The sequence below is a fragment of the Manihot esculenta genome, chromosome 3 (assembly GCF_001659605.2).
Source record: "Manihot esculenta cultivar AM560-2 chromosome 3, M.esculenta_v8, whole genome shotgun sequence".
In the NCBI taxonomy this organism is placed as follows: domain Eukaryota; kingdom Viridiplantae; phylum Streptophyta; class Magnoliopsida; order Malpighiales; family Euphorbiaceae; genus Manihot; species Manihot esculenta.
Window position 1 is genome coordinate 3556861 of NC_035163.2, and position 17352 is coordinate 3574212.

The 17352-nt window shown below is 34.2% G+C and overlaps 2 protein-coding genes across 3 annotated transcripts; one reads left to right on the forward strand and one right to left on the reverse strand.

Annotated features, from left to right (window-relative positions):
* Window positions 1–465: 465 nt before the first annotated feature.
* LOC110612042 (tubulin--tyrosine ligase-like protein 12) lies at window positions 466–7174 on the forward strand. Of its 2 annotated transcripts, none has more exons than XM_021752682.2 (15): window positions 466–848; window positions 1054–1308; window positions 1555–1679; window positions 1771–1987; window positions 2204–2329; window positions 2431–2687; window positions 4023–4130; window positions 4384–4525; window positions 4615–4780; window positions 5166–5323; window positions 5508–5831; window positions 6020–6094; window positions 6217–6286; window positions 6411–6568; window positions 6678–7174. In XM_021752682.2, the coding sequence occupies exons 1-15, from the start codon at window positions 570–572 to the stop codon at window positions 6825–6827; spliced, it is 2610 nt and encodes an 869-aa protein (XP_021608374.1). In that variant the 5' UTR covers window positions 466–569; the 3' UTR covers window positions 6828–7174. The 2 variants fall into 2 exon arrangements, with proteins under 2 accessions (XP_021608374.1, XP_021608375.1); XM_021752683.2 differs by having other exon boundaries at window positions 707–848; window positions 989–1308.
* Window positions 7175–8370: 1196 nt separating this feature from the next.
* Window positions 8371–13972, reverse strand: LOC110610808 (protein FIP1). The gene is made up of 14 exons (XM_021750887.2): window positions 13721–13972; window positions 13483–13570; window positions 13238–13340; window positions 12695–12744; window positions 12269–12335; window positions 11920–11992; window positions 11654–11709; window positions 11000–11096; window positions 10761–10845; window positions 10458–10517; window positions 10140–10199; window positions 9814–9906; window positions 8788–8850; window positions 8371–8717 (listed from the first exon to the last, which is right to left on the reverse strand). Exons 1-14 carry the CDS (start codon window positions 13774–13776, stop codon window positions 8613–8615), a joined length of 1056 nt encoding a protein of 351 aa, XP_021606579.1. The 5' UTR covers window positions 13777–13972; the 3' UTR covers window positions 8371–8612.
* Window positions 13973–17352: the final 3380 nt, after the last annotated feature.

The following is a 17352-nucleotide window of genomic DNA, read 5'->3' on the forward strand; positions in this document are numbered from 1 at the left end:
AATAAAATTTGAATTGACGGATATTTTTATCAATAAATAAAGTAAGTTTAAAGGACATTATTATTTAAAAATATTTCAAACTACTGGTAATTTAAATGAAGAAACTATTTTAAATAAAAATTTTAAATAATTTACTTTAAATAGTATTATTATATATATTAAAGATATTTATTAGATCATTAAATTTTAAAAAAAATTATTGATTTATATTTATTTTAAAATCAATCAATTAAAATAATTTTATATTTTATAAAGTTAAAATATTTTGCTTTTATATAAAAAAGTTATCCATTAATTTATTTATTTTTTATTAAAAATTAAATAATATAAATATTTAAAATTATAATATGATTATTAATTTTTTCGATTGAGGGATTAAAATATTGAGTGATTCTGAAATTATGACCAATTACTGAATTTTTAAAAACTTTGAGGACCCTAAGAGTAACTCTTCTGATATATTTCTCACTGGCCGCAGGAGAACGCGACCAAAAACCTCGCAAGCCCCCTCTCCCTCGCTCACTTCCCAACTGCGAAGAACGCGGAGACGACATTAGCAGCATACTAAGATGTCCGGCAACGGTACAAGAATACAGACCTACGAGGACTTCGTCAAAGTTCACGGTCTGCTATTGGCTGCCTCCGGGCTTCCTCGATCGCTACACTACAAACTGTTTGAGAAACTTACTTCAGAGACATTCGATGGCGGCGCTTACTTCCAAGTTGAGCCGTGCGAAGAGGGCCGTCAGAGGCGCCTCGTCCTCACCGCTGACTCTATGCCTGAAGTGTCCAGCGTTTTTCTCGTTGACCATGCCTGGACTTTTCGTCTCTCCGATGCTTACAAACAGGTACCTTTACTTGTTCACTGGCAAATGACAATGGTTCCTTCGCCAAACGATATTTGCTTCGTAAGAGATTCTATTTTGATGTATGCAACTGAAATTGTTGCTTGTATTTTATCTGGTTTCGTACATTTTGTTGTTTTCAGGAAATGTTTGTGGTTCTGCTGGCTCTTTTGTGCTGAAAACTTTTTGAATCTTTGAGTTGTTGCAGCTACAAGAAGTTCCTGGGTTGGCTCAGAGGATGGCTTCTTTAATGTGTGTAGATATTGATTTGAATTCTGATGCTGAAGACGGGGAAGGAGTTTCACAAGAAAACAATTCCAAATTGAATGCCATGGATGTGATTAACAAGGAAGTTAATGATGCAAAAGCAAAAGGCTGTGATAATGTTAGGTGGTTGGAGCTTGAAGAGCTCGACATTGATGATGATATGCTGCTTTCTCTTGATTTATCTGCTAAATTTCCGGTCTGTGTTATTATTCATTCTAAGTAGTTTTTTCATAGCTTCCTAACCTCAAAGCAGAGTTTTATTTACTGAAATTGCTTGAGAACTGATATATCTCGTTAAAGGCATACATTATTGTAGAACTCCTTCATAATAGTTGAGGACGAGACACTGTCTTCTCTAGATTCTTCTTTCAATTTGGTGTTTGTAATTTTTAGACTCTTATTGTGTAAAGCTCAATGTTTATTGTCCATTTTGTTGTATTAGGATTTGCTTGCACTTAGCCTGTGTGGAAACAAGCTTGGGAGTGCTGAAATAGTTGTGCAAGAAGTTACAAAGTTCAAAAATCTAAGGGCTCTCTGGTTGAATAACAATCCAGTTTTAAAAAATTGGTATGCTTGCGGATATGTGGAAATAGTAACCCATTTCGAATTTGCTGTTAATGATGATTCTTTAAAGATAACTTTGTCTATTCTGGTTCAGTGACAGTCATATGGAAGATGCAATTCTCCAACGTTGTTCAAGATTAGAAATCTACAATTCACATTTCACCAGTAATTTTGGTGAGTGGGCTTTGGGATTTTGTGGAGGAGTGTATGACAAGGATAATCTGGGCTGTGTCAACCAGGGTGACTTTCAATTGCAGAATGTGACATCTCTTGACCTTTCAAACAGATGTATTCATGCTCTGGTTAACAAGGTCAGTACCCTCTTTTTGCGCTGAAACTTTGTTCTTTTGATTTTTATAGCTTATGAATGCAAAATTCACTTTCTACACAAATTGTCTTTTCAGAGAATGTGTATTATTTGGCTCATGAATATTGTTGGTCATGATCAGACCAGCTTGTAGTTGCTGCATAACTCATGCGTGTTATATAACTTCATTACTGAATACTGCAGTTTTGCTTTCCTTTAGGCATTTTCTCCAGTTGAGCTGCTATCTCTTTCGCATTTAAATATTCGGGGAAATCCATTGGAGCAGAATTCAGTTCATGAACTACTGGAAGTGTTGATGGGCTTTCCTTGTTTGCAATCTTTGGAGGTTCTCTTTTTAAGTCCAGCCTGTTGCTTTACATTTCAATATTCAAAAGCAAGCAAATAAGAGTAGTAATTTTTTTTTTCTTTTATCTCCATTTTTTGCAGGTGGATATTCCTGGTTCTCTTGGAAGTAGTGCCATAGAAATTGTTGAATCTCTTCCCAACCTAACTTTGCTGAATGGTGTTGATGCATCAAAAATATTAGAGACTGGAAAAAATGTGATTGATTCAATACTTCAGCCCCGTCTTCCTGAATGGGCAGCCAATGAACCACTTGCTGATCGTGTTCTTAATGCAATGTGGTTATACATAATGACATATAGACTTGCAGACGAGGAAAAAATTGATGAAACCTCAGTCTGGTATACATTTGTGGGTTGAGCAATTTATTTTTATTCATCCTTTAATGTTGAGAAGCTATTAGCATTAATTACATGAATCCAATAAAAATATAAATTTGGCCAACAATATGTAATTTTGGCACATAGATTTAGAAAAGCATACAATTTTCGAAGAGTTTGAGTTAGAAGAAAGCTTTGTGCTCATTGGTTATCATAAGTGAAGACACATAAGTTTGCATAAAACTCAAAGAAAAGTTGCTAACTGTGATAAAATTTGAGCTAATATGGTTTCTTTTTAAATTACTTTTTATAATATTGATCTCTTTAGTTATGAAATTGGATCAGTGGTGTCCTGTGATGAATGAATTTAGAATATTGCCTGCCCACTAATTCTTTCATGGGGAGTGTACAATGTTGCTGATGAGATTAGAGTGCATTGCAAATGGGGAAGAGAAAGGCAAGTATGGATAGGAACTTACAAGTGAAGAAGTTTTTGAGTGGAAAACTGAACTGGTAAGAGTATGTGATGCAGTCAAGGAAGAATAGATTTAGGAATTATGTAAAATTAAGGAGTTTAGATTTAGGAAAGCTAGCTAGGAAGTATATTATTGTTTAGGAAAATTTAAAGAGTTTTACTAGGTTCACTGTTTTCCCAGTTAGTGTTAGTTTCACGTTCCTATTTGGATTTGGTTTAGTATTTTCCTTTTTTTTTCCCCTAATTCTAGTAGTAGTAGGATTATTGATTATTCCCGAAAAACCTATGTAATTAAGGTTTCCTTAAGAGCTGATATTGACAATTGTGGATTAATAGAAAATTTGAAATTTGTTTCTCTTCCCCTTTGATTATTCTTTGTGGTCTGTTAATTATGTTTTAATAAATTAAAGTTGGTCACTGTTTAATTGGAATGTACTCTTGAAATAAGAGAATCATCAAGGCAGGTATTTTCTCACTTGAACTTATAATGTGAATGTATGGTAATCATGAAGTTGTGAGTAATGAATTGTCTGGAGTAAGGGGTGGTTATGTGTTGAATCCCCCTCCCCATTACATTTGCTTTGCTGCCTAGTTGGTTGTCAATGCAATCTAAGTAGAAAAGCTTAATTGAAGTGAATCAGTGCAATTTATTGCGGTCAATTTTGCTTGATTAGATCTTGTGAAATTGCCACCATTATCTTTTATTATTAGAAGTGAGATGACTTCATTTAACCTTACTGAATTAATTTGTGTCATAATGATCTCGCTAGTCTCTTCTCTGTTTCTTTCTCTCTTTGGTTCACACACAAACACTTGCATGCTAAAGTAAAGTCTAATGAATGATAGAAGAGTTAACTCCTTTATTTTTGGGCTCCCTGCAGGTATGTGATGGACGAACTAGGTTCAGCTTTACGGCACAGTGATGAGCCAAATTTCAGGGTAGCTCCTTTTCTCTTCATGCCGGAGGGGAAGCTGGAATCAGCTGTGAGGTTGTTCTCGGACACCTTTTCTCCCTTGACTATGCTCCTGTTTGCTAAGCTTCCCTGAACTTCACATTTCTCTTGGGAGTAACTGCACAAAGTGTATTCATGCTTTATGATGTTGGACCTTTTTGAAATTAAAACACACACACGCACACACTTGTGTTCTTTCAGACAAAGGCACATAAAAAAGGTTTAAGTGGTGCAGATAAATGTAATCCTTGTTCAGAACATAATTATTTTTCTTTTCTTTTTGTGTCAGCTATTCCATATTGTGGCCCATCCGGGATGTTCATAACGGAGATGAGTGCACACGTGATTTCCTTTATGGTATTGGGGAAGATAAACAACGTTCTGCCAGGCTGACTGCATACTTCCATACACCACAAAGCTATTTTATTCAAGTATTAATTATTTTTGTAGATTCACGTAAGTTTGAATGTAAGTGCAAGTTAACCCTTGGGTTGCTACTAATTGACATAATTTCCTCCAGGAGTACGAGAAATTCTACCAGAAGTTGCAATTAAAAAATATAGCTTCTTTGCCAATGAAGTCTTCTTCGACTAGACGTTTGTATTGCAGTGATGGACGCCCTTTATGTGTTTACACTGATATACCTCAAGTGGAAGAATTTTTAACACGTCCTGAATTTGTAATCAGTATGTTTTTTTGGTTCATTCTCTCTTTGTAAAAGTCTCTGTTAATATAATAACTTCCATCTAAAGTAGTTAGAATTATGCTTCCTGTAATATAGATTCAATGATAAATGAATCATGCAAGCAAATCCACCAAGGATGATTGGCATTATTTTTTTTTCTTATTTTTTTTTCCAGTTTTTTAATATGGATTGAATGCATGGCAGGATTCTTGTAATGTATCCATCTAAACATGAACCTTCATTGATTATAGGATTTTTCCCCTTTTTCTATCCCAGTAAGTGCTATTGTTGAGAAAGGCTTGCATGATCTTCTGAATATTTTGGGTTCTGTTTAAATTCAATACTTTATGTGGTCTTTACTGTTTTCTTTTGAAATTTTGTTGCAGCAAATGAACCCAAGGATGCAGATATCATATGGACAAGTTTGCAGGTGGACGATGAAATGAAAAAGGCGACTGGAATTACAGATCAGCAGTATGTGAACCAATTTCCTTTTGAGGCTTGTCTTGTTATGAAACATCATTTGGCAGATACTGTTCAGAAGGTAAAGTAATTTTTGCTTCTTTCAGACTTCATTCATAGTCTATTATAAAACAAAAATAACATTCTTCTTTCAGACTTGTTAATTTTTGCTATTCAATCATGGTAGTGCCGGTATGCCTGGACACCACCTGAATGCGAAATGTTCTGCAGTAAGCTACTTCACTTTGAATTTTATCTTTCAACAGGCCTATGGATCTCCCAAATGGTTGCAACCTACTTATAATCTAGAGACACATCTATCTCCACTTATTGGTGACTATTCCATACGTAAAAGAGATGGAATGAACAACCTCTGGATCTTAAAACCTTGGAACATGGCGCGAACTATTGATACAACTGTAACTGATAATTTGTCTGCTATAATCCGCCTGATGGAGACTGGTCCAAAAATATGCCAGAAATATATTGAGCACCCTGCATTGTTTCAAGGGAAGAAGTTTGATCTTCGATATATAGTGCTGGTTCGGAGTATGAAGCCTTTGGAAATATTTATTGCAGATACATTCTGGGTATGTACAATTTCTGCAACGTTGATTGTTTGATGTGCCGATATTTATACAAAAGCAAATATGTCAAGTTACGTAGCTGACAGCTGAGGAAAAGGAGAAAAAAGGACTACTTCTGTAATATATTTTTGTGTTTGAGCATGTTGTTTATCCACGACCCTATGTAGTTCGTTTCAATTTTTTCTTTTCAGGTGAGATTGGCAAATAACCAATACACTCTAGACAAGCACAGCCTTTTTGAATATGAGACTCACTTCACTGTTATGGTATGTGCTTAATGGCAAAGCATTAATGTTTTCCATTTTTGGACACTGAAATGCAGAGGAGGAAAGTAATCTTAATTTCTTTCTTCACTTTGAGACAATATGTTAACTTGAGTTGCTTGCAGAACTATCGAGGGCGACTGAATCACAAGAACACGCCAGATTTCGTTAGGGAATTTGAACAAGAGCATCAAGGTAACATCACCACTGCCACTTATTCTGCTGTTGCCTTTACGAGAATCATGAAAGTATGAAATCTTATAATAAGTCTGTGTTATGTAGAATGTATCACAGATGTAGTTTCTTATTTTTATTGCAGTTAAATGGTTGGATATCCACGAGAGAGTGAAAGGTATGATTCGATCTGTTTACGAAGCAGCTGCACTAGTACATCCAGAAATGCATAGTCCAACATCTAGAGCAATGTATGGTGTGGATGTAATGCTCGATAGCTCATTTCAGCCAAAGTTACTGGAGGTTTGTAGCTGCTAAAATGCTTCCCTTTGGTTGATATGAGGAACTTTGAAGATAGTCTTTTTTTTTTTTCCTTGGCTTTCTGATTGTTACATTTTCTGCATACGTGTAGGTAACTTATTGTCCCGACTGTACAAGAGCATGCAAATACGATACAGTGTCTATATCCGGAGAGGGAGAAATAATCAGGGGCCAAGACTTCTTCAATTACGTGTTTGGTTGCCTATTTTTGGATGAAACTGCCCATGTAAGCCCACTGTAATTGAGTTTTGTAGGCTAGAAGGTTACTGTCGTTGGACGTCAATCATACATGATTTAGGCCAGGAGGTGTGGCCCTGTTTCACATTTAATGAGAGGCATGAATTGAGTCAAGTGCCCCAACTTTAACTAGTTTTTTTCTTCATGGTCGAGTTACAAGACAAGGTGTTCAAAACAGGCAAAAGTCTCCTGGCTCCAAGGAGCTCAATCAGTCACAACCTCAAACGTCCCTCCTCTTTTAATAGCTTCATAGGCCAGCCTATGTTTTTTGGTGAGCATCATGTATTCAAACTGAATATTTCTAGTTTGTTTGTTTTTACTACTACTATTATTATTTTGTTTCGCTTTGCATCCGGTTATGTTCAATTTTGATCTATCAAAAACTTTTTTTTTTTTATTTTATTATTATTATTTTTTTTTGTGGTTTTACACAATTTCAAATAAGCACACTAATGCGTACCCTAAATAAAAGAAGCAATCTGACTCCTTTCACATTAAGGGTCTATTAAAAAAAGGCTCCTGTTTTTTTTTTTTTTTTTTTTTAAAAAAACCTTTAAATTGGTGATAAGTTTAGGATATAATTATAATAAAATTAAAAGTATAAAATTTTTTTGGTAATTATTTATTTTATTAATAATGTTTTTTTAGAAAACAGAGGAATGAAAATTGAATTTATAATTTTAGAGGAATTATATATTCTTTTTGAGATTAGACAATTAAATATTTAATTTATATATTATTATTTTTTTAAATTTATTCTAAATATTAATAAAATTATAGATAATTAAATATTTAATTTATATATTATTAATTTTTTTAAATGTACTCTAAATATTAATAAAATAAAATAAAAACCAGTGAATTAGTATTATATATGAGAGGTAAAAGAATATTTTAAAAAAATATTTTATTATTTTTAAATTAAATTATATTAAATATTATTTTTAAATTATTTTTTAATACCTCATGACTAATATATTTAATAAAGTTTTTTTTAACAATAATTTTAAAAGCAATGCTAGATAGTAAGCATCCATTGATAGTGATTTTAATTAAAATAATATTAAAACAAATTATTATTATAAAATTATTGATAAAAATTAAAAAAAATAAATACCGATACAAATAGTAATTTTTAAATATATTTAATAGTAAAAAAAAATAAATCTTCAATTATATAAATAGAATGCATTTGATAGATATTAAAAGGATATAATTTAATTAATAAAAAATAAAAATATATAATAAAATTACAACAAAAATAAAATACATTATTTTTCTATAATTAATTTTAAATTTTTTAATTATATTTTGCTAACATGCTCGTGTTATAGCGTTAATGTGACAAGTGAAGTTGAAATCCTATTAATTTTTTAACGGCACGATAGAATACAACTAGAAAATATCATGTTTTAATTGATAAAAAAAATATAAATTATAATTACAATAAAATCAAAAATATATATATATATATTTTTTGCTATTCACCCTATAAATAATAGAAAACGTGGAGTGGTACTGTTTGCAAGAGTGCAAAGAACTGAGACTTACACCCCAAAATGCTACTCTAGCATGGCTATTTTTCTTCTAATAATTTCAACCACAGAAATCTTCAAATAATTTGCTTCCTCAATTGGTTTCCTTAAGTTTCTGTTATATACATTCAACCATCTATTCCTGTAAAGTTGGAATCTTGATGCTTTTTGTCGTAATGGTCGGACTTCCATTATGGAAATGAACCAAAAGCTCCGGAGATATGACAGGCAGCAGTGGAAAAATTCCAGGGAGATTAAGCTGTACCTTTTTCAGATGATGCATTTGTTTGATTTCTTGTTACAAGCTTCTTTTGCAGGTCGAGATTTGACAATCGCTCTAGCTCCAATGCTCGCTCAAGCTTCAACACATCATGTTGCATCAATATAATCATTATCAGATGGTAAAAAGAATAAAAATGAAATTTGTACCTTTGTTGCTCGTGTGCTCCATTCCACTAAAATACCTCTGAGTCTTTCATTCTCTTCCAAATACTGTCCCATCATTTCACCACCCCAATTAGGCAAAGCTAAACATGTATAATACAATCTTTTCTTAAAGAATGATAACGACGAGTGTGAGGCAGTATCTGGGTTTATTGCAGCCCTAAACAACCATGCTAATTTTTCTCCAAGTTTGCCACGTGTCAATTTATAAAATTTACTCCAATTTTATAAGCTGCCATGTAAAATAATACTTCCTCTCAAGAAATGTAAATACTACCAGTCTGTCTTAATTGACGATAATAAATATTTGTTTATTTCCTAAATGGCTGAGTTTAGCTTTCCAAAATGATTACACAAAGAAAGAACGAAAAATAAAAATCTGCAAACAAAAAAGTTCACTATCGGTTATAAACCTTACTTTAATCTCTCGTAACCCCTTTTTTTTTGTCTTAGTTAATATATTCATACAGTTTAATAATTAAATTAATTAAATTTAATATTTAATTTCTTAATTATTTTGTCCCTTATTATTTTTCTATTAATTAATTATTACAAATTAAGTTATTTAAAACTTTAAAATGCAATACAATTTTAAAAATAAGGGCAAAAATATAACTTTTAAATAAAAAAGAACATTATATGAATAAAACAAACTAATTAAGACAAAATACTAAATAATAATTACATTAACAAAAAGAATTTAATAGTATTTAAAATCTAAAGTAAATTAAGAAATAAAATTAAAATATTAAATTAAACATTATACCATTGCCGGTATTTCACTAGTAACTAATATTGTAGAACCACTAATAGCGAGTGAAGGAGAAAGATGAAGCCTAAAGAAAATCTAAACAAAAAAGTGCAGCAACAAATAGAGATGCACAAGTATAGCAGCAAACGAATGAGAAAGTATTAATTGTTTCCTCTTAGTAAAGCATCAATCATTTAGCAGCATTACTTATTCAGCTAGGATACTACGTATGAGTCTAAACTACTTTGAATCTGAGTTACCTGATTGTTTGTAGTACGGACTCGCTGTAGCTCAGATTCTCTCTCAGCTATCAAAGACCGAGCAAGCCTTAGTTCAGTTTGCAGTTGATTCATCTGCACCATAAACAAGCCATCCCAATACCAAGTAAGTGTTTTAATGATCTTCAGAGTATGAAGTTTGAGAAGATGGAACTTAACAGGAGTGGAAAAAAATATCCCTTCAATTAATTTGGACAAAGAAGATGAAGCAAATAATAAATTTACTGCCTTCAAGCGTTCACGGGGGTACACACGTATAGAGACAGTAAAAGAGATACAACAAGATCACATCATAAACCACATATTACCTCGGCAGAAAGTGTCCGTAGTTCCTGTTCACGAGCTGCTAACATGTGAGCAAGATCAACCTGGAAAGTGACACAGTAATCACTATTTTGACCATTTCACATATAGCTCAGATTCTGTTTTCAAGTAAAAAGACAAATCTTTCAGGGTCCTCTAAGATCCTTTTAATCTTCTTGGTCCAGGTAAATACTAATTTTAAGCCAAAAAGGTAGTTCAGAGCATTGGAAAATTGCAGTTACAATTACTTATATTATGTCCATTCGTTTATAGTTTGACATAATCTAATATAAAACAAGATTAATAGACAGGAGGATAGCTACCTGAGGTGTGCCCCCATTAGACCGCTCATACTTTCTTAGGCTCTCTTGCAAATGAAGGATCTGCACGAATACTTTTCTTATGGGCATTTGCTAAGAAGCAATGACAACAAGTACAGTGAAAAAAGTATGCAAACAATCTGTGACACTTGGTTGCTCATTGCCTACAGAATTTCTGTGACCAAATCAAGAGGCATTTTTCAAAGAAGAAAGATGGAATGGTGTGGGTGGGGGCGGCCAGGGAAGCAACAAACTTAAAGATGCAGCGAGATAAGCAATTCAGTTATGAGTTTAGCGGCCACATACCTCCTCACTCAAAAAATGAAGGTTCTCACGCTGATATTGAAGCAAAGCCATTTGCTGATCAGAAAGTCGACCACTATCATGATACCTGTTGCACAGAAGGCCCTCAATGTAGCATCATACTGATTCATGAACAAATAACATATTTAATCAAAATTCCTACTGATGTTAGTCCAACGACTATTTTCTCAGTAGACTGCAACTAACTCAATAGCCACCAATCTGGATGCAAAAAATTCTACCTCAATTCTTCTAAAGGACTTGATTGTTGGAGTGGAGTATATAACGACTTCAAAATATCAGGCTGAGAATCTAATGAATTGTAGTGGTGCAAATAACCTGCAGGCTCCAAGATAGAAGCACAAAGACGTTAAGAGAAAAATTGCAACAGATTATATTGTGTCCAATACATGATTTATCATCTTAAATCCGATAAACAGGTGAACCTCGTAGAAGTTCTAGATTTGGCATGACAACAGTAGCTTCAACATATGTGCATTCATGTGAAAGAAGAAACTTTTCTTCAATTTCTTATATTAGTATATACTTGCTTGTGCAAAATATTCTGCCACTTGAAAATGGAAAACACAAGCAATCATCGAAATGGATGATTCTGTTTTGCATGACACACTCTTTGGAAATCAAAGGAATTTCTGAAGAGTTGATGCACTAATTGTCTACAGGACAACCAATAGAATGTCAAAGACATGGAGTTACGATGCACATGGAATATGGATAGAGCCATTTATAATATTTATCATTGGATCTAAATGGAGAAAATCTCGTCTAACCCAATAATATTAGAGAATTTTTATGGCAATCTACTTGTCTAGGTCCACTGCCACAAGCATGAGCTTATAAAAGTCAAATATCTCAAGATATGCAAATCAACTCACCAATATAGATAATCATAAAGGATATGGCACATATTGCTTCAGCCAACACAATAATCCTGCAGATTTCATCAAATAAGCTAAGAATTTTTGTCAACAATATACAGTTTGAAAAGGCATAGCACCCCGTTTTTTCATTCTTAACTTACCAGAAAGGAGCAGGCAATAAAAATAATATAAACATCAGAAAAAAAGAGCTAAATTTCATGAGAATATTGATTCACAACACAATAGTTGATGCTCAGAATGAAACATCAGTAGGTATGTACCTGAGTAATGCTGGGATTGAAGGAGAGCTGATATGGTATTTCCATACCATGACAAGCAACATCACAGCAGTTCCTATAATTTATCTAAACATTCAATAAAATGATGATAGTAGCAATTTTAAAGGTATATATGGAATTTTGATAAATTAGAAATTTGCATTTTGCATATGAAAATAGAAAGAGCAGTGATGCAAAGCCCAGCACTAGTTGCAATAAGTCAATTTACTACTGTGAAAGGTAAAAGGAAAAAAAAAAAACGAAAGCATACAACAGAAGATTAAAATCATAGTGTGTGTATGAGAGGGGGAGGAGAGAAGGAAAAGGAAAGAAATTAAGAGCATGTGCTTACCATAGGCAGTAGTGGCAAATGGTAAGTGAACAACATGCTTCAATTTCTGGCTGAAACTATAATAACCCTACAAAATAAATGAGCATGTAAAAGATTCTACACCAGATAAAGCATAAATTAATAACCAACATGAAATGAAATCCCCATAGCACCAAGGTTAAAGAGAAACATCAAAGGATAGGACTATAGCAGCCCAAACTTTTGGCATTTTCTTCAATTCCTTATAAATAATTAGTCAGGATGGTGGAAAATTCACATACAATATATTTCCGGGGAATATTATCTGACCTTTGATTCAAAACTAAAATAAAAGATGATCCCAAAAAGTCTAGACTGCAGAAAACTGGTTTTTGGAAGGACAAACTAGCTGCAATTATCACAAAACTTACTAAATTAGCATTTTATTTATTTCTTTGTGAATAATACCTGCAAACGTATTTTCTGGACTTGAGAAACGAAATATTGTTGGAAGATGCCTGAAAGATTGAAATAAACTCATTATGGTTGTAGCAAATTGCTCGACACAAAGCTATTGCAAATGAAAACCTACCACTTGAACATGAATGTATACCATGCAGACCAGACTGGAGAGACTTAATTATGAGAGAAGGAAAAGAAGAAATAGAAAACCAGAACAGTGAAAAATATATCTGAAGGATATCATGTCTCTGAAGTCAGTTGCACAAGGCATTGAATGCAATATAACTTAAGGATGCAGCTAGCAAAGCATCGAATGCAATATTTTTATTGGACACCATTACTTCTGGCGTTAATATTCACCATTGAATTCAAAATTTCTAAAGTGTCATTAGCATACAAAGTTCTAATCAAGAATTATAAGAGTGATACAGTACAATCCGCTAATTGAAAACAGGAAAAACGACGGCGATAAGAACGAGATATATAATTCAGACATTGCAATTGAAGGAAATGAAAAGAAAGGCATTCAAAAGCAGAAGTCAAGCAGACCAGTGACTAGTAGAAGAGCAACACCGCAACTACAAAGCAAAGAAGGGACCAAATTGCGATGAAACGCATGGGGAGCTATCACACCCAAAACAGCATAACCTGCCTAAAATTGAAAAAAGAATCAAAGCTTCAGGTCATCAATTAAAGCAAAGCGAAAAAGACATGGCAAATCAAACAAGAAGAGGAACCGAAAAAAAAAAAAATGAATAGCCTAATCAGGAAATGACTAATAATATTGAACTTGCCAGTAGAACACAGTAGACAAGAGCTCCAAAAATACTACTGCGTTTCCCGTGACCACACAAAGGAACCTCATGAAGTATATCGAGGAACCTGCAAAGCCAAAAAAAAAAAAAAAAAGAATTCAGCGGCGGAAATTGGAAGTAATAAGCTGATTTATCATCATAGCAGAAGAAAAAGCGATTTTGAAACAAAATTTCGCAGAGAAAATCGTAGGCGTTTGAAGAATAACTGAAAACTTACAGAGCATCATCTTCAGATGATGTGGAGGCCGAACGGCCGCGTCTCTCTATGGACATCTTGTTTCTTCGTCTTGAAGTGTATTGGTGGATATTGTGATGAAGAAGTGTAGTGTTGAGCTAGGGTTTAGATCATCGTCTTCGTCTTGCCAACTTTGCTATATTAGTTTTTGGGTGAGCGTGATAGTTTTTGGTTGCAGAGTCATCAGTTCAGGCGCTCGCCGTCGTCTTGCAAACTCTTGCTTATTTTAAGTAGAAATGTTTGACTTTTTTCCTTTAAAAAAATTACTGTTTGATCTCATTCGAATTAGTATTTATTTTTTTATGGTAAAGTTTATTTATTTATATATTAAAATTTTCTTAATTTATTAATTTTTTTAAATTAAAGTGATTAAATTATTATAAATATTAAAATTATAAAATTAAGTTATTATATTTTAACGATAAATTTTAATAATATGATTATTTTATTAAAAGAATAAAATTTCAAAAAATTAAATTATTTATTATTAAAATTATAAAGATTAAATGGTGGGTTTTATTAATGGTAATTTAATAAACTATGCTATAATTTTAAAAAAAAACTTGTTGGGTTGGTTCACGACGTTATCAAGGGGGTCCCGTTTTCAGGAGAAGTTTTATATCCTACGCTTTCGTATAAGAAAGAAATTGATATAAAAAATAATAAATTTAATAAAATATAATTTTTTCGAAAAAAACGTGTGATATATTTTTATTAATTTTCATATTTATAAAACTTATTTTCATTTACATATTTAGTGTTTTATTAATTTATCATTTCACGTGAAATTAATTATATAAAGTTGTAGGTGGATAAATTTTATTAAGTGCGTTCATTTTTAAAAGATTTATTAGATAAAATATTTAAATCAACCTTACATTTTATTAATAAAATAAATTTTCACTATTACATTATAATTTATTAGAGAAAATAGATATTTTATTTATTAATAAAGTAATATGTTCAATCAATTTATATAAAAACTGCTTAGCATTGAAGTTGTGAGCTAATGCTTTTTCGATTAGATGATGCGGAGAAAAATAATTTTAAAATAATTATTTTGTTATTTTAGTGTTTTATGATTAATTTATATTAAAATTAATTTTAATATTTCTTAACTAATATATTGAAAAAAATGTTTTTCTCAAAAATATACCCAAAGTGTTGAAACTTAAGCAAAGTTAAAGGTTTCTTTGCCCATTTATTTAGTTTTAAAATTTTATTTCAATTTTTCTTTTAAAAAAATTATTCAATTTAATTTATTAAAAAATGATGATCGACGCGTCCTAAGAGAAGGTCGGCCCATAAAAGCAATGCTGGCCTAAAGTCCATAAAGTGTCCCTTGTAGATCGGTCCAACACCTCCAGCTCTGGTCTGGATCTACGGAACCGACCGAATCACTCACAAGTCCGAATTTATTAGGAAGAAGCCTAGTTCGGTGAGGTGACAAGAGGAAGGATAGTAAGTTCAGTCACTTCGCAATTCTGCATGTATGCGCGTCGATTGAAATTAAATGGCCGACTGGTCTGGAGAAGGTGTCTGACGCTCTCATATACGGACCAGCGTGACAGAAGCAAGTGACACTGTAGTAGAAAGGCTGTTAGGCATCACTAGCTGTAATACCCGGCGAGAATCCGGCATCGGAATTCCTGTCGTCCGGTGGAATCCGGGGTGTCGGACTTCTAGAGGAGGGTAGGATTGAGGTTATGATGTGTGTTATTAGGATAAAGGCAAATGGACTTAAGTTTTGAGCTGAAATGATTTAAGGCAATTGAGCCAAGTTCGGCCGCCGAAGGTAAGTTCGGCCGCCGAAAGTGCCCAATGTTCGGCTTCCGAATTCAGGTTCGGCCCCCGAATGTTGCATGGTTTTGCATGCGTTTCGGCAGCCGAAGCTGAGTTGCTGAGCCAGCAGTTTGTATCCCGTAGTCAGCATGTTGGACAGGTGTTATAACCAGATCATGTCCAGACGTTGGTCATGTCTCCCATGCTTTATTTGCTCAGTTTGAGCAGCTCATGCACGAGTTAGCTTGTGTTCAAAAGAGTTTGCAAGGTTTGAAGCAAAAAGCTAAGTGTGTGAGAGTTTGAGAGTTTGAGGAGAGTTGGTCCGTTTTCCTTCGTTCAGAGTGTTTATCGTCTTGTTACAGGAGGTAAGTAATGCTCTTGAACCTGTTTATGTGTTTTCTGAAGGTTTTATGGAAGTGAAGGGAGAGAGATGCATGTGTAAGTGAGAAGTAGTGGTTTTGATGATTTATGCATGTATACATGTTTCTGTGTTATGTTTGATTTGTTGTTTGGGGTTATTAGATAGTTTTGGACCCCTGTGAACATATACTTGCGTATATGTGTGTGGAATAGTTGCAGTATGCATGTAAGGGAAGGAGGAGCTTGGTTTGCCGTCGGGCTGAGTTCTGGATGAACTCAGGTTCGGCAGCCGAAGGTTCATTCGGCCGCCGAACCTCTTGCATGGTGGCTTAGGCTGCCACAGCTTGCCCCGAGCGTTTGGCATGTTCGGCTCTGTTTGGGGACTTCGGCCGCCGAAGGTGCCGCCGAAGGTTAGAGACTTTCGTCTCTGGAGTATGTTTTGGTCCCCGAAACTTGCCCCCGAAAGGGTTCGGCCGCCGAAGCTTGAGATTCGGCCGCCGAAGGTGCTTGAGTTTCGTCTCTGGAAAGGACTTTCGGCCGCCGAACCTGCCGCCGAAAGTGTTCTGTCCAGCCTTCTTTTGCATGCTTTGTATGGATAGTTGAGTAAGTTGAAAGGGATTCTTGGGAAGTTTAGTAGAGGTGGTCATAAGTTAGTGTGGTCCCTCATTTGCATTTATCTGTATTTGTACAGACCAGAGGAACCAGAGAGAGCAGCAGTGAGTACTGCTCCAGAGTTTTCTGAGCCTGCTCAGTCAGTCAGTCCAGTTAGCCAGAGGTGAGTGGAACTAAACTTAACTCTTTTAATTGACTAATGGAATGTTTTAGCATCAGTCATGCATCATGAGTATACCATAGGTTGATTGCATTAGTATCCACGAATATGTTGCATTGCATAGTTATCTGTTGATGTGAGTAAATGCTGAATGATCCAATAGTCACAGACAGGAAGTCCAGGAGCCTTTGACTACGCCCTGGCAGGTATAGCAAGTCCAGGAGCCTTTGACTACGCCCTGGCAGGTATAGCAAGTCCAGGAGCCTTTGACTACGCCCTGGCAGGTTTATAGTAAAGACCAGGAGCCTTTGACTACGCCCTGGCAATGGTAAGTATCATGGTGTTATATACACATATACATATATGACAGGAAGTCCAGGAGCCTTTGACTACGCCCTGGCACAGAGTTACTGGGACTATGTGGTGACAGGTTTACTCTTGATGTGAAATGTTTGTGTTATGACGCATCCCATGAGATCATGTTTTACTGAGATATTTTACTGTTCTACTCACTGGGCTATAGAGCTCATCCCACTCCCTTAACCCCAGTTTTGCAGGTTCAGTGGGCAGTGTACAGGGACAGTTCAGCAGAGTACAGAAAGAGTAAAAGAGCTTGTAATAGTATAGAGTGGACATGTAAATGTAAAGAGATGTTATAGTTGTGTATAACGTTAGAGTTGTGCTTGCCTTAGTTGTATTG

What these genes read in the sequence shown, in the direction of transcription:
- LOC110612042 (XM_021752682.2), top strand. Translation starts at nt 570, where the DNA reads ATGTCCGGCAACGGTACAAGAATACAGACCTACGAGGACTTCGTCAAA. An exon ending in ATTTATCTGCTAAATTTCCG is followed by an intron (nt 1,309 to 1,554) that starts GTCTGTGTTATT and finishes TTGTTGTATTAG; the next exon opens with GATTTGCTTGCACTTAGCCT. An exon ending in TTATTGCAGATACATTCTGG is followed by an intron (nt 5,832 to 6,019) that starts GTATGTACAATT and finishes TTTTCTTTTCAG; the next exon opens with GTGAGATTGGCAAATAACCA.
- LOC110610808 (XM_021750887.2), bottom strand. Translation starts at nt 13,776, where the DNA reads ATGTCCATAGAGAGACGCGGCCGTTCGGCCTCCACATCATCTGAAGAT. An exon ending in ATTTGCCACTACTGCCTATG is followed by an intron (nt 11,993 to 12,268) that starts GTAAGCACATGC and finishes GATAAATTATAG; the next exon opens with GAACTGCTGTGATGTTGCTT. An exon ending in CTAATGGGGGCACACCTCAG is followed by an intron (nt 10,200 to 10,457) that starts GTAGCTATCCTC and finishes GTCACTTTCCAG; the next exon opens with GTTGATCTTGCTCACATGTT.